The following is a 12,664-nucleotide window of genomic DNA, read 5'->3' as shown; positions in this document are numbered from 1 at the left end:
TATCAAAGATTCCAAAATCCCTCTCACAGCTAACATTCGTCTTGGGTGCTGATTCAAGCTTTTCAAACATCTCCTCTGAAACCTCATCATACCTGCCATATTCTAAATGATCTGCTACCATCCTACAACACACCTTTACAAAACTAGCAAGGATCAGTTCCACAGCCTGTCTAGTCATGTCCTCAAATTCAGGGCTCCTCTGTTCTGTTAGCTTCTGTAGAACAGGTCCACAATGTACCTCTATGTCGATGAACAAGCGTACCTCACCTCTGACTAATTTACTGCTATCAGCCTGCCATTCTTTCAGTTTGCACACTAACTCCCTGTATCTTGCATTAATTTTTAAAACATGCTCTTTTCTTCCCAGAGCTTTCCACAAAGGCTCTGTCACTAATTTACAAATAATTCCCAGTGCTCTGCATCCTGCAATAAACTGACCTACACTCAAATCCTCAAACACTGCTTCTATTAGTTTATTTTCATTACGTATATCATGCATGAATTCCAGCAATTCAGCATGCAAAAAATAAACTCCAGCTGCATTGTGGAACATTGCATTAATTCGGTTTCCTTTAAAGGGAACCAGAGGGACATGATCAGATTTGCCCTGACTCAACAAAAAAAATCTAAACTGCACAGATTTGCCACTTTTCTCACACCCTCTTTCATGGATGGCTTTGCACACTGATCTAATCAATCTAACTGTACCACTCTCTCCTACTGTTCTATGCATCCAATCTAAACTAACACTGCCCACCTTTTCACCACCAAAAATCATTCTTTCCCAGACAGAAAGTGTAACATTTGGCTGATGTGCCAAGCCATCAATTAAATGTAATCCACAGAACAACTCATTGATAACTCCGATCCTAGCCTTGTCTGTCTCACTGAGGTCATCAAATCCATCTACAATTTCAGGCAAAATATCAGTTCTGTACTGAGCCAGAATTTCATTAAATTTTTTTTCTGTACTTGCCCTGTCGCCAATTAGATTTGTAATTTTGCAGAAAATTTCCTTCTCAGAACGTGTTGCATCCGAATCCCTGCTTCCACTGTTAACAACATCTTTCACCATCTCTCTAACTGTGTCAAATATGCACTGAACTGAACCCGATGCCTGCTCTCTGAGTCCTAAATGCATTCTGCTACCATCCTGGAAAGAAATCCCTGCAGTTCCATATTTATGGCCATATTTAGTGGTCCCATCTGTGGCAAGGGTTAAATTACTTTCTTGCAACAGTTTTTCTTTCAGATGTTGCAAAGAAACTTGCCTTGCTTCTAACACAAGATATTTACAAAAACTTTCCCCTGGTAATCTATCTACCTGAATACCTACCAATTTATCCAAAACTAGTCTGACTATCTGAGAAGCCTTTCGTGCACTAACGCCCATGTTTGCTACTAAATCCATATAAGCCTCTCTTACAGCATCACTATACTTGCCTTTTTCATACATGCTAATATTGTGACTCACTATCCTGTCTATCTCTGTTTTCAAGCCTTCATATTCTCCCTGCCAGAACTGTACCTCCTCATTCAGGTCCCTCACCCTATGTGCCAAATCTGCTTCAGAGTCACATTTCCTTTTATAATACACAACCTTCTGCGATTCCTTTTTTTTTGTATATCTAAGCTTTTCCAACTGTTCTTGCAATTCATCAATACTCTTCTCTAGCTGTGCCTTTTCCTTTTCTAACTCACTTTTCTCCTGTTCATTCAAAATGACTGTCTGCTCACACTCCACAACTTTTTGCTCAAGTGTCCGAATTTTACTATCCCTGCATCTAAGCCTTTTATTCACATTCCTAACACTTCCATGTCCTAACTTTTCATTTGCCTTGCTTAATTTATTTGAGAGAGCTTTAATTTCAGTTTCAGCCTTATAAAGCATAAGTCCTCTCTCTTTTTTTTTCTTGTCTAACCTAGCTCTTTCATCATCTAGTTTCCTGCATTCTTCCATTAATCTATGCACATTTTTAAACTGTGCTCCTAATTCACTAACTACCTCATTAGTGCACTTTACATCACTTAATTCACTCATTCCTGATCTTACATCACAAGCAGAACTAGTGCTAGCTGTTTGCTGTGCATCTTCTGCAGCTGAAATTTCACTGCTCTCCTTTCTTACTAGGGGCAGAGCAAAGATCTGGCTGTCAAAATCTTCCCTTTCACTTTTTCTTATGCGGGATTTCTTATTGATGATCCTCTGTACATACAAACTAATCACTCGCTGAAAATATTCTTTTTCCTGTTCATTTCTTAGACCTAGGTCGAAATTGTGATTTAAAATATCAAAAAGTATCTGTTTCCTATTTGATTTTTTGGCTCCGGAAAATTTGTATATCTCCATCATCGCTCTGTTCGTCAAGATTTTAACATCTAGTTTTTTTATTCGTTCAGATTTTAATTCTACATCTATCCCTAATTCCTCGAAGTAGCTACTGATGTATTGCTTCCCCTTACCACCAGGGCACACAAACGTTTTCTCTGGATTCATTTTTTTTCTTTCGCAGGGTGTCTCTGATTCGCTGCGGCTCGGCACCAGAACGGTTAAAGATGGCGTCAAGTCAGGCACCCAGGGGGGGGGGGGCGTCTTCCCGCCTCCATAACTAAAATGCCAAATAGGAGTGGCTTAAGCGACATACACAGTCGTGTAACTGACAGTTTGAGGTAGCCTATCGTGTAGTTTTCGCTTTGTTGCTGATAGGTAAAGCTTTTGAAACTCAGCCCCAAAGTCATGTGAATGATTTTTCGCCCCGTTTCATTTGTTAAACGCAATGATCACACGCACCACCATGGTAACTGGGATGTGTAGTTTTTAATTCCGTTTGAATTATAACTGTACGTACTGTCTTCGTATTTGGCCAGGGCTTTAAAGAGAGGGCGCGCCAAAAATTTTTGGTGCCGTCGTCTCCGCTTTAAAGGTACCCCCGTCGCGGAAGAATTCGATCTCGGGACGTTTGCCCAGCGTAATATAAGAAGACCCATTTTAAATCCTGAATACTTCCCACCACTGTATTTTAAAACTTCTTTTTACCTTACAGGTATCAGATGGCCCTGACTCAGCCCCACCGACACCAGCACCTACTTCTGGGATAGTAGGGGCACTAATGGAGGTGATGCAGAAGAGGAGTAAAGCCATTCACTCTTCCGGTAGGTGTTGTAGTATTTTGATAGTGTACGGTTTTGATCTACTGATGCTTGTTCTCGGATACTGTGTAGTTGAAAGAGCTGAATTTGGAAAACAAGTGGAATTGGAAGGCTACTTGTACTGCCAATGTAATTAACTGCTATGTGTTTAGTTTCCTGGCTTTGTTACCTTCACCATAGCAGCATCCTTTCCTAGATGCAACATTTTGTCTTTGCACACCCATGTTTTTAGAAAGTTCTGCTTATAATATACTCCAATGTTATTTATGCACACTGTTCCAGAAATATAAAGCGCCAGACAGATGGCAGACATATAAAAAGAGAAAAACAAAAATGCTCCTCAGTCCGAAGTCCTAATCTAGTAAAATGGAGAAACAATAAATTCTGTTAAAAGGTTTTGTGAGGTATTATAGTACTAAAGTAATGAAGTAGCAATGTAAGACACTCATGGATTAATATTTCAAGCATGGTCTAACTGCATATTCCAGAGATAGGGGACCTTTAAAGTTGTTTCATGTAGTATGTGTTGAGTAAGTTGTTTATATGGGGGATGTGTTGCACCACATTTATACCATGAAACTGAGAAAGCTTGGCAGGGACCTAGAATGACTCATGATTCAAGAACGAAAATAGTTCCATATAACTGAAAGACAGCTGACAAGCCAGGAATAAAACTGAACCATTTCATGTATTTTAAAAATCTTATACACAACTCCTTCAAGAATATTGCTGTATTTTTTACATTTATGGACAAAAATAGCCATTTTAAAGATTGTATTTAAACCACTAGAAAAAGTGTTGAGTTTATGTATGTGAAATTACTTGATATGTGTGAATTTGTGAATCTCTTTCTTAGGTATTGAATTCCTTTAGAAACTCTTTAATGTTCTCCTAATTCCAATTTATTAATTACAACACCCAATACAAAAAATCCCAAAGAAAAAGGAACGATCACAAAACAAAAAGAGAATTCTGATGATGGAAATCACTCTTTTTCGTCATCACAGTGCAATATGCACTCCACAGTAACAGCCTTTGCAAAAGAATTCCAGCAAACCATACCTAGAAATAATTAGATTTTTCTAACATTAACTTCTGTGTTTAATGTGTATTGGGAAACAAGAATGCATTTTGCAACTGGCAGGAATTGTCACATTGACCTTCTAGTGCTAATGTGTGCTTGGCAACATTGTCTAATTGAACCCACTGATGATTCCTGAGGTATGACCTTACAGACTTGGACGAACGCCTGTCTAAGTTCCTGCAGTGTCTGGACCTATTGAGGCATCATTCTGTCTCATAGATCTCTGCCCCACAGTGCATGAGCAGTATGTCATTGGCTTTTGGAGCATTTGGACATTGTTTTGTGGCAACCTGAGCAATCCAGGGTGCATGGGCTTCACATTGTGATTCATTAATTTTTTGGCTCCTATCTTTATCCAGGGTAATTTAGAGGGTAAACAAGCAAAATTTCTTTATATATAGAAAAATGTGGAAGCACCTGAAATTGTAGAAGAAACTACAATGTCATAGACGCGCACACAAAAAAAGTAATATCAGGGATTCATAGTGGAATGGAGTTAAGCTCTTAAAAGGTAGAACAAATTGTATGATCTGTGAACATAGTCTGAAAAGTTTTGATGAGATGAAGTATGAGGGAAAGCATGACCAGTCAACCAACAGTAATAGAATGAGCAGACACATTGAGGAGACTGGAGTTTGGGGGATTAAGAAACCTTAAGGAGATAGTCTTTGAACAGCAGGACAGAGGAATAAGACAAAGTAAGGGAGTTGTTGGTCAGTTGTAAGGATGTGAGACTATAGGCCAAACGCCAGAGATTTGTATGAGGAATAAAGGATGGATTGTAGGAAGACGAGCTAGAGAGAACTATTCCCAGGTTCGAAGTTGAAAAGAACAAAGGTGTTCTTATTTAAAATTGTTTCAGTATTTATGTATTATAAATGTTATCTTAAATAGATCTTGATTGCTTACGTTTTTCCATGATCTCAGAGGGCAAGACAAACTGATTTATCAGCTTGTTTGAACACTGAGTACAGTGAGTTGAACTGGTTTTCTGGGATGGCAGTAGATCGAATAATTTTGGAATAAATAGAACAGCAGAGCAGATATTTAATGAGCAAGTTTCAGGAATCGGTCATGATCGGTGACTGTCACAGTCTCCTCCTAGCAGAGTTTAGAGGTGTAGATAAAATATAACAATAACGATGGCACAGCCACAATTGCAAAGACGCGCAATTGTTTATTACGAGGAATTGTGTTCTCAAAGTCCACCCCCAAAAAAACTAAGTGAAAACCAAAAACTAACCATGGGGAAAAAAAGAAAACAACGCAAAGCTATAGTATAATATATACATTAATTGCTATAAAAAATAGATTGTTGTAGGCAGTTCCTATTCTACCCCACAACCCACCTTCTCCTATATCCCCTCGTATCTTGAAGAGCTCCTTTTCTAGGCTAAACTCCTCCCCCTAGAATATTCCACTATAAAGCAAAAAATAATTTTACAAAATAATCAGAATTGATATACATATTTCTTCATTAAGTACACAATTAAACAATGAACATAGTATTATGAAAAATAAATTATCATATCACTTTTGTGTACATAACTGTTGTTAAAGAAAATACTACCCCCTTTTAATGGTATCTTCTTAAAAATCAATCCACGCATGCACAATCCTGAAACAGGCACTACTAAGCCAGCCCCTGTTGCCATGCCAAAGTTTGGGTCCTACAGGTTTGTGGGAAAAACTAGCAATGACTAGTTTGTTTACATTGGAAACCGGTTATCGCCTCTGTTTAGATAGTGAAATGTTAATGTATGTGTTCATATGGATACCTCACAAGTGTCAGGTGATCTGATAACAGAGTCTCCAGTCACACTGACATTACCCGATCTTGGAGCTTGTAAACTCCTAAGTAATAGAGCTTATCCTGTGCCCCGAGATAGTGTTTATTGGTTAAGACACTCAGAAACTGCCATTTCGATGTTTGTGACAAGAAGTTTCGGAAGAGAAAAGGAGTCTCAAGTAAAGCCAACCTTATGCATCGTTCAACCACCCTTTACTAACTGCAAATCTCGGAGAATTGTTTTCTTTCAAGGCAGGGATTGGGAGACGGTTTACATATAGCAGTATAACAATAGCATGAAGTAATATTCATTATTGACCTACTTAAATTTAGAAATAGTAGATTACCAGCCGTCTTGAGATCTCTAACATCTCTAAGCAAGTGCCTCTAGAGATGAAAAACTGGGAAGATCACTTGTTGTTTGTTAACACCTTTTTCTGGATGGTAATTTAACCATTAATGAAATATGATCCCGATCCCACGTGACTAAATATTGAGTATAGGTATTCCATGTGTGGTAGGCAAAAGCATTTTCAGCATCCAGTTAAAGTGAATTAAGGTAGTGTCTGTGCCCCCTAATGTTATGGAATTTTTTTTAATAAAACCTTAAACAAATTAATCTGTTAATGGTGCACTCATTTAATAATATTGGCCTCCAGTTGCCGTGATCGCACCTTTGCTTGCAATATTTCTTCAGAGCAAATCAAAGAAATGGATATTATTATCACCATCATTATTATTGCCATATATCCATGATACTGGGGAAAAAAGATCTTGCACTTTGTGTGAATTATTGTCCATCTCAATTAAACCTTGAATTTATCATTTCAAGATAACATTCAAAAGGAAAGTTATCAGTTCTAGTAGATTAATGTTTTGTCATGTCCTGAACTTTGCTCAAACAAGTATTTCAGTGCATCTAGAACAGTACTTTTAGGAGGAAAAGTTTTTTTTTCCCCCCCATTGTATTTTATGTTGATCTAACTGCAGGACTGTTATTAAAGCATTTATTGCTTCAGAGTTTCAAGATGGGTTAAACAGTTAAAATAATTGTGCCTGGATCTATATGAATTAATATCATATATATATATAAAATATGCTGCCTAGTTAGTGGTATAAGAAGATTTAAGTTGAGTGTGTTCAAAAAAGCCAAGATGCAGTAGCTGTTATGTAAGATAGAAGACAAAATAGCAGAAGCAGTTTAAACCAGACTCTTGGTAACAGGAATGACCTTACAGGAGCAAGAGCAAGTTAAACCCTCCCCCCCAATACTTTTTTACAGAAAAACTGAAGACACCCTTATCACAGAAAAATGTCATAAAAATTAAATTAGATTTCAATCATGTGTAACAAAGGAAGAACTATTCTGTCCATTGACCAAAGTAAACGGATATTTTACGGTCATGGAAGGCCTTGAGCACTATGTACAAGTGGATGGATTGGTTACCTGCCCCCTTTTGTAATTTCTTCACTCCTGCAAAGGTCCTGGTCTTCTAGGTGATTGTTGGACTAAAATCTGGGTAAAAACTCATTACAGCCAAGCACACTAGCAAGCTAGACCTGCTTCCTTCCAAAAGAAGTGTGTCAGGATAGCAGTGACATGTAAAAATAAATGCTCTGGACTTGATGTGGCCTCCAGAAGAGCCCCTTTCCATACTTGGGTCCCCTCTGCCAAATTTGGAATCCACCTTGGTCTTGTTTTTTGCAAAACCCCAACTGGGTTGTCACATTCTCTTACTTCTGGCAGACTCACAATGTGTGTTTTATTGTACTGGGTGTGAACCTTTATCTTGGTAGCCTTGTTTCAGGCTTTTTAAATTCACTGCATCTTCTTTCTTTATCATTTTATGTTTCCTTTGTTTATCTGAGAACTTCAGCACTGCTTTTCAGAGCTGCTGCATGGTTAACAATATCTGGGTGTTTGCACCCGTTATGATCACATCTGATCTTTCTAATTTTTAAATTATTGTAACTTTTGTGATTACAGTGAAAAATATAGCTTTTAAATGCAAAGAATGTTTTTATCTTATGAGGATGTATATGCTGATTGTGTGCCGATTTTTAAATTATGCAGCTTGCATTAAAGTTTCCCTTTAATGCAAGATGCATTAAAGGAAAAGCTCTAATTAAAGTGTCCCCAACTTCTTAGTGTTTTGTGTAATTTGAAATGATTAAAGAGAACAATATTGATTATGGAAGATCATTTTTGTAATGGTAAAATATTTATAGACCAGAAGTAAAATAAAATTTAACATTTAGTATTAACTCTCTTGTCCTTTCTCTAGATGAAGATGAAGATGATGAGGAGGAGGAGGATTTTGAAGATGATGATGAATGGGATGACTAGTGTATTTTCACCAGAAATAATTAAGACACTAAATTGATACCATCTTTTTAAATCTTATTAAGATTATAATGTAAATGTTCTACCAATTTGCTGTATATTTTTGTTGCCTTTTGCTTTTTTATTAATCTGTGCAATACCTCATTTAATCTGTAAAGGTTTGTCATATATCTTTCGTAAAGCTACTCCCTATTAACTTGTGCAATTTTACATCAGGAGAGATACACTTGACTTTTAGATTTGAATGTTACTTTTCTTCAGTAAAGTAAGGGAGTTTAAAGGTGTCAAGAAAACTGAAAAAATGCTTCATGTTGTAATTGTTAGTTAATGCAAAATAACACTATTTTCATACCCTACTTTTCTGTACCTTAAAGTTTCTTATCAAAATCCTAGTATAGCACTATTTTTTTTTAAATACAGCTCTTAGAATATTTAGCCCCATCATTTCCAATGTAAAGTTACACAAATGTTGAGGCTCTTATATTTTTGCACGATTAAAAAAAGTAATTCACTACAGTAATACAGTTACGAGCTCATACTGTATTCAGCAATGTGCTTTAAAGACTCCAAGAATTCACTACAAAAGTATACATCATCCTATAAACATTGTATGTCACTTACTGTAGCAATACTCTGGACTTGAGGGTGAGGTTGTTTTTTAATCATGTCACCTTGTATATCTGATTTTGTTTGAGTTTCACGGTTCTTTTTTCTCTTTATTACTGTAGCATTTATAAAAAGAATGTTATTGAGATCAGGTCAGTCTTCATTTAAAAAAATACCATCTTTTATTTAAAAACCTGCAACTTACCATTACATAGTGCTGGTTCATATATTAATGGCTGCAGTAAAAAGGTAATAAATTAATTTACAGTCTTTTGCAAGATATTTCTGAGGGTCTATTGCTTGATATTTGCAACTACTTGCAAGGTAATAATGCCTGTAAAGATTATTGAACCTCTATGTAGTTATGCATACTGTTTTTAACAGTACTGTTGTACATGGCTGACTTTTACAATCTTTTTTTTTTCCTGGGGTTTGTGGTGCATTAGATACCAGACTATTGACATCAAACCTGCAAAATAGGTTGGGAATGGAATAATACTAAATTGTATACTTAAATAAATGTTAATATTTACAGATCATGGCTGTGATTTTCTTTATTTTAAAATTTGAGAGTGGAGCCACAGCATCCGCTATGTATCAGTACATTGGAAACCTTTTGTTAATTCTCTCATAATCTAGTTTTGCATTTTATTCAGCATTTTGGCAGATTAAAGAAATAAGATTGCACTTTAAATCAGGCTAATAATGTCAACTCGTCTGTTGTACAGTTCTTGTTCCTGAGTTTTAGATATATTTAATTTTCAAAACTGAAGGTGCCTCATCAGTTAATAAGGAATGAAAAATCTTGTGGGAAAAGCCACCTTTCACCTGTAACAATGTTTTCTATATATATATATTATTGTATTGTTTTCTTCTGTTATTTTCAGGATATTTTTTGGTATAAGTAATTCTGTTTTATAAGAAAATGTAGTTATTGGACAGTGGAAATCTAACACTGTTGATATTTAAAAACCAGTTCCCATGTTTTGGGTTTTAGGTTCCCATTAATTCAAGCATGCAGTCCAGAAGCCATTCTGGTGGGTGTCTGTTGGTATGTGTTTTGTCAAGTCTTACAAGTGTGTGACTGCATCTGTTTACAGGTCAGTCATTTGGCGTCACAGCAGTATCGGTCTCGCTTGATCCATTGTAGAAAGTGTTGTAAAAGCATTTACAGTCAAGGTCTGAGTACACCCATTCCATGGCTTACATACCGGTTGCTTTCTGCAAGTACATAATCCTAATTATACACAAGTTAGAAGCAACCCTTTCTTAGCCATTTTGTGAACACAAGTGGCATTTATGATACCAATAATAGGATTTTTTTTTAAAACTATTATAAGTTTTTCTGAACACTCCACTCAAAAATCGCTTTACTATTTATGGGTAATGGGAGCTCCCCTCCATCACCACCAATGTGTAGCCAGCCACCTGGATGATGTGACAGCAGCCAAAGTGTGCTCACCACACATCATCTCTCAGTGGGGAGGAGAACAGAGTGATGAAGCCAATGGATAGATAGGGATTATTAGGAAGCCATGGTTGATAAAAGCTGGAGGGAATTTTGAATTCACTGGGCACATACACTATTAAACATGCACACACTCTACTGGGGCCAGTTTTCCCAGATGCCAGTTTACCTACCCTCATCCACAGAAAGGAGCCACACAAACCTGAGAATATTAAAATTCCATGCACATAGCAACCAAGGAACTGAACCCAGGGACCCAGCACTAAGAGGTTGTATCATTTTCACAAAACCAGTATTGTCTGAATAGCAATACTAGATTGGTACTCATCCAATGACACTAGAGAATAATCTGACATAATTTAAATATAACTTTAAATATATCTAATTTTAGTCTAGTACTATTGTATAGGAAAATACCCTAGTCCAAAATGTAAGTATATAGAGTGTAACTATAATCTTAAAATAACTGCTAATTCTGGCAACGTTTTACTGCTTTTAATTGTTGTATTAGTGGTAATGTGGAATAGGTGGTGAAGAAATGGAGTTGGAACAAAATGTTAAATTATCTTACCTTTGTTGAAGTTCTGAAATGTGTACCTACCTGATCAAATCTTTCTTCATAGTTTTACAATAATTTAAGTAAAATGTTACAGTTGGTACCAAACCTCTTCAATGCTAATGATAGAATGTCAGATGACATTACTAATATTAACATTACTAATTGAATGTTCCTAAGCAATTTAGTGACACAGGTAAGGATATTAAGCAGTTCTAGACTGAGCTGTTCAGATTTAATTCCTTGTCAACAAATATCATGAGATGCTAAGAAACGTGAGTTTCATTCTTCAGTGAAAAACATTAGCTTGAAGAGTCACCTCAACTTGATTATTGTCAAAAATACACCAGTTATTTTGTGTAATGTATGAAATATACTTCAGTGTTCAGTCACAGATCTTGGTGTGTCTCCAGATACAACAATATACTATATACTGTTTAAGTCAAACAGGATTGCACATGAAGACTAAATTAAATTCATACTTTCCAAGTAATATGTACCAAAAGCTTTCAAGTAGTATCCTCACTGTCTGAATTGAATCTCAGTAAGACAAGAACCTTTGCAAAAAGTAAATGGATTTTGACTATGATATGGTAATATTTGCATTATTATATATTGATGGAAAAAAGAAACATTTTCTGGAATTAGAATACTATAGTTATAGCTTATGTACTTTCACAAAAAGTTGTCCATTTGTTTTAAGCCCTTTGACCAGCAATACAGCTTGTGCAGTGAGGCATTGCAGCTTGCCAATCACACAAAAGCTCGTTGGGTGCACTTTTACCCAACGAGGTCCAGGTGGAACAATGTTTGATCAGGTCACCTTTAAAAAGGCCTTAATTCAAAATGTAGGCCACTGCAAGAAAAGGGCCACACAAAGTCAGTTTTCTATGCATTCCATAATGCATCCAGTGTCACCAGAAGCAAGGGAGAGGACCATTGGCATGCTGCCGGCAGGCATGTCGTGCCAGCGTTGCCAGACACTATGGAGTAAGCCGCTCTACTGTGTCCCGACTGCAAGAGAAGGTTTCAGCAGACCGGCAGGACAGATGACCGTCCAAGATCCGGTCACCCTCGAGTTACCACACCAGAGCAGGAGCAACACATCAGACGGGTCCATCTGAGAGATCGTTTCAGATCTGCCATCCGTACTGCTGCTGAAACTGCCGGCAGACACAATGCCCGCATCGGCAACAGGACTGTGAGGCTCCATGCCTCTGCTCACACCTCGTAGACATCACACTCGACAGGCTTGGGCCAGACAGAGGCTGCGATGGACTTATCAGCAGTGGCATCAGGACCTCTTCATGGATGAGTCACTCTTCAGCCTGTTCCATGCAGACAGGAGGGCCAGAGTGTGGAGGAGTAGGTGTTATGTTTCTTTTTTCCATCAGTATACTTTGATGATACCAAACAATATTATCAGTAATCTTATAAATATGTATTTGTTTAAACAAAATGATGTTAAACACTATCACATTATAACACTAGTTAAAATGTTGTTCCTCGGATGTGTGTGACTAAAGTGTGGCTTCTAGAAGCTGTTACAGTACTACTATTGTATTAGAACACACTTCCTAGCAGAGGGTTATTTCGAGAGCACCAAAACAAAGAAATATGTCCAAAGTACTAGTAAATATGTGACATAAGTTTACTACACTGTAATC

General features: G+C 37.0%; 1 protein-coding gene across 2 annotated transcripts in view; it reads left to right on the top strand.

Annotated features, from left to right (window-relative positions):
• The window catches only part of wasla (WASP like actin nucleation promoting factor a), a 43,777-nt gene extending 34,267 nt beyond the window's left edge, over positions 1 to 9,510 (top strand). For both annotated transcript variants that reach the window (XM_088645143.1, XM_088645142.1), the window contains 2 exons: positions 3,045 to 3,153; positions 8,309 to 9,510. In XM_088645143.1, coding sequence (XP_088501269.1) covers positions 3,045 to 3,153; positions 8,309 to 8,370 — 171 coding nt within the window. In that variant the 3' untranslated portion in view covers positions 8,371 to 9,510. The remainder of the gene's footprint in view (positions 1 to 3,044; positions 3,154 to 8,308) is intronic.
• The last annotated feature ends 3,154 nt before the right edge of the window (positions 9,511 to 12,664 follow it).

This window comes from Lepisosteus platostomus, chromosome 9 (genome assembly GCF_059453375.1).
Source record: "Lepisosteus platostomus isolate fLepPlt1 chromosome 9, fLepPlt1.hap1, whole genome shotgun sequence".
NCBI lineage: Eukaryota > Metazoa > Chordata > Actinopteri > Semionotiformes > Lepisosteidae > Lepisosteus > Lepisosteus platostomus.
This window is presented reverse-complemented; position numbering and strand designations above follow the sequence as displayed.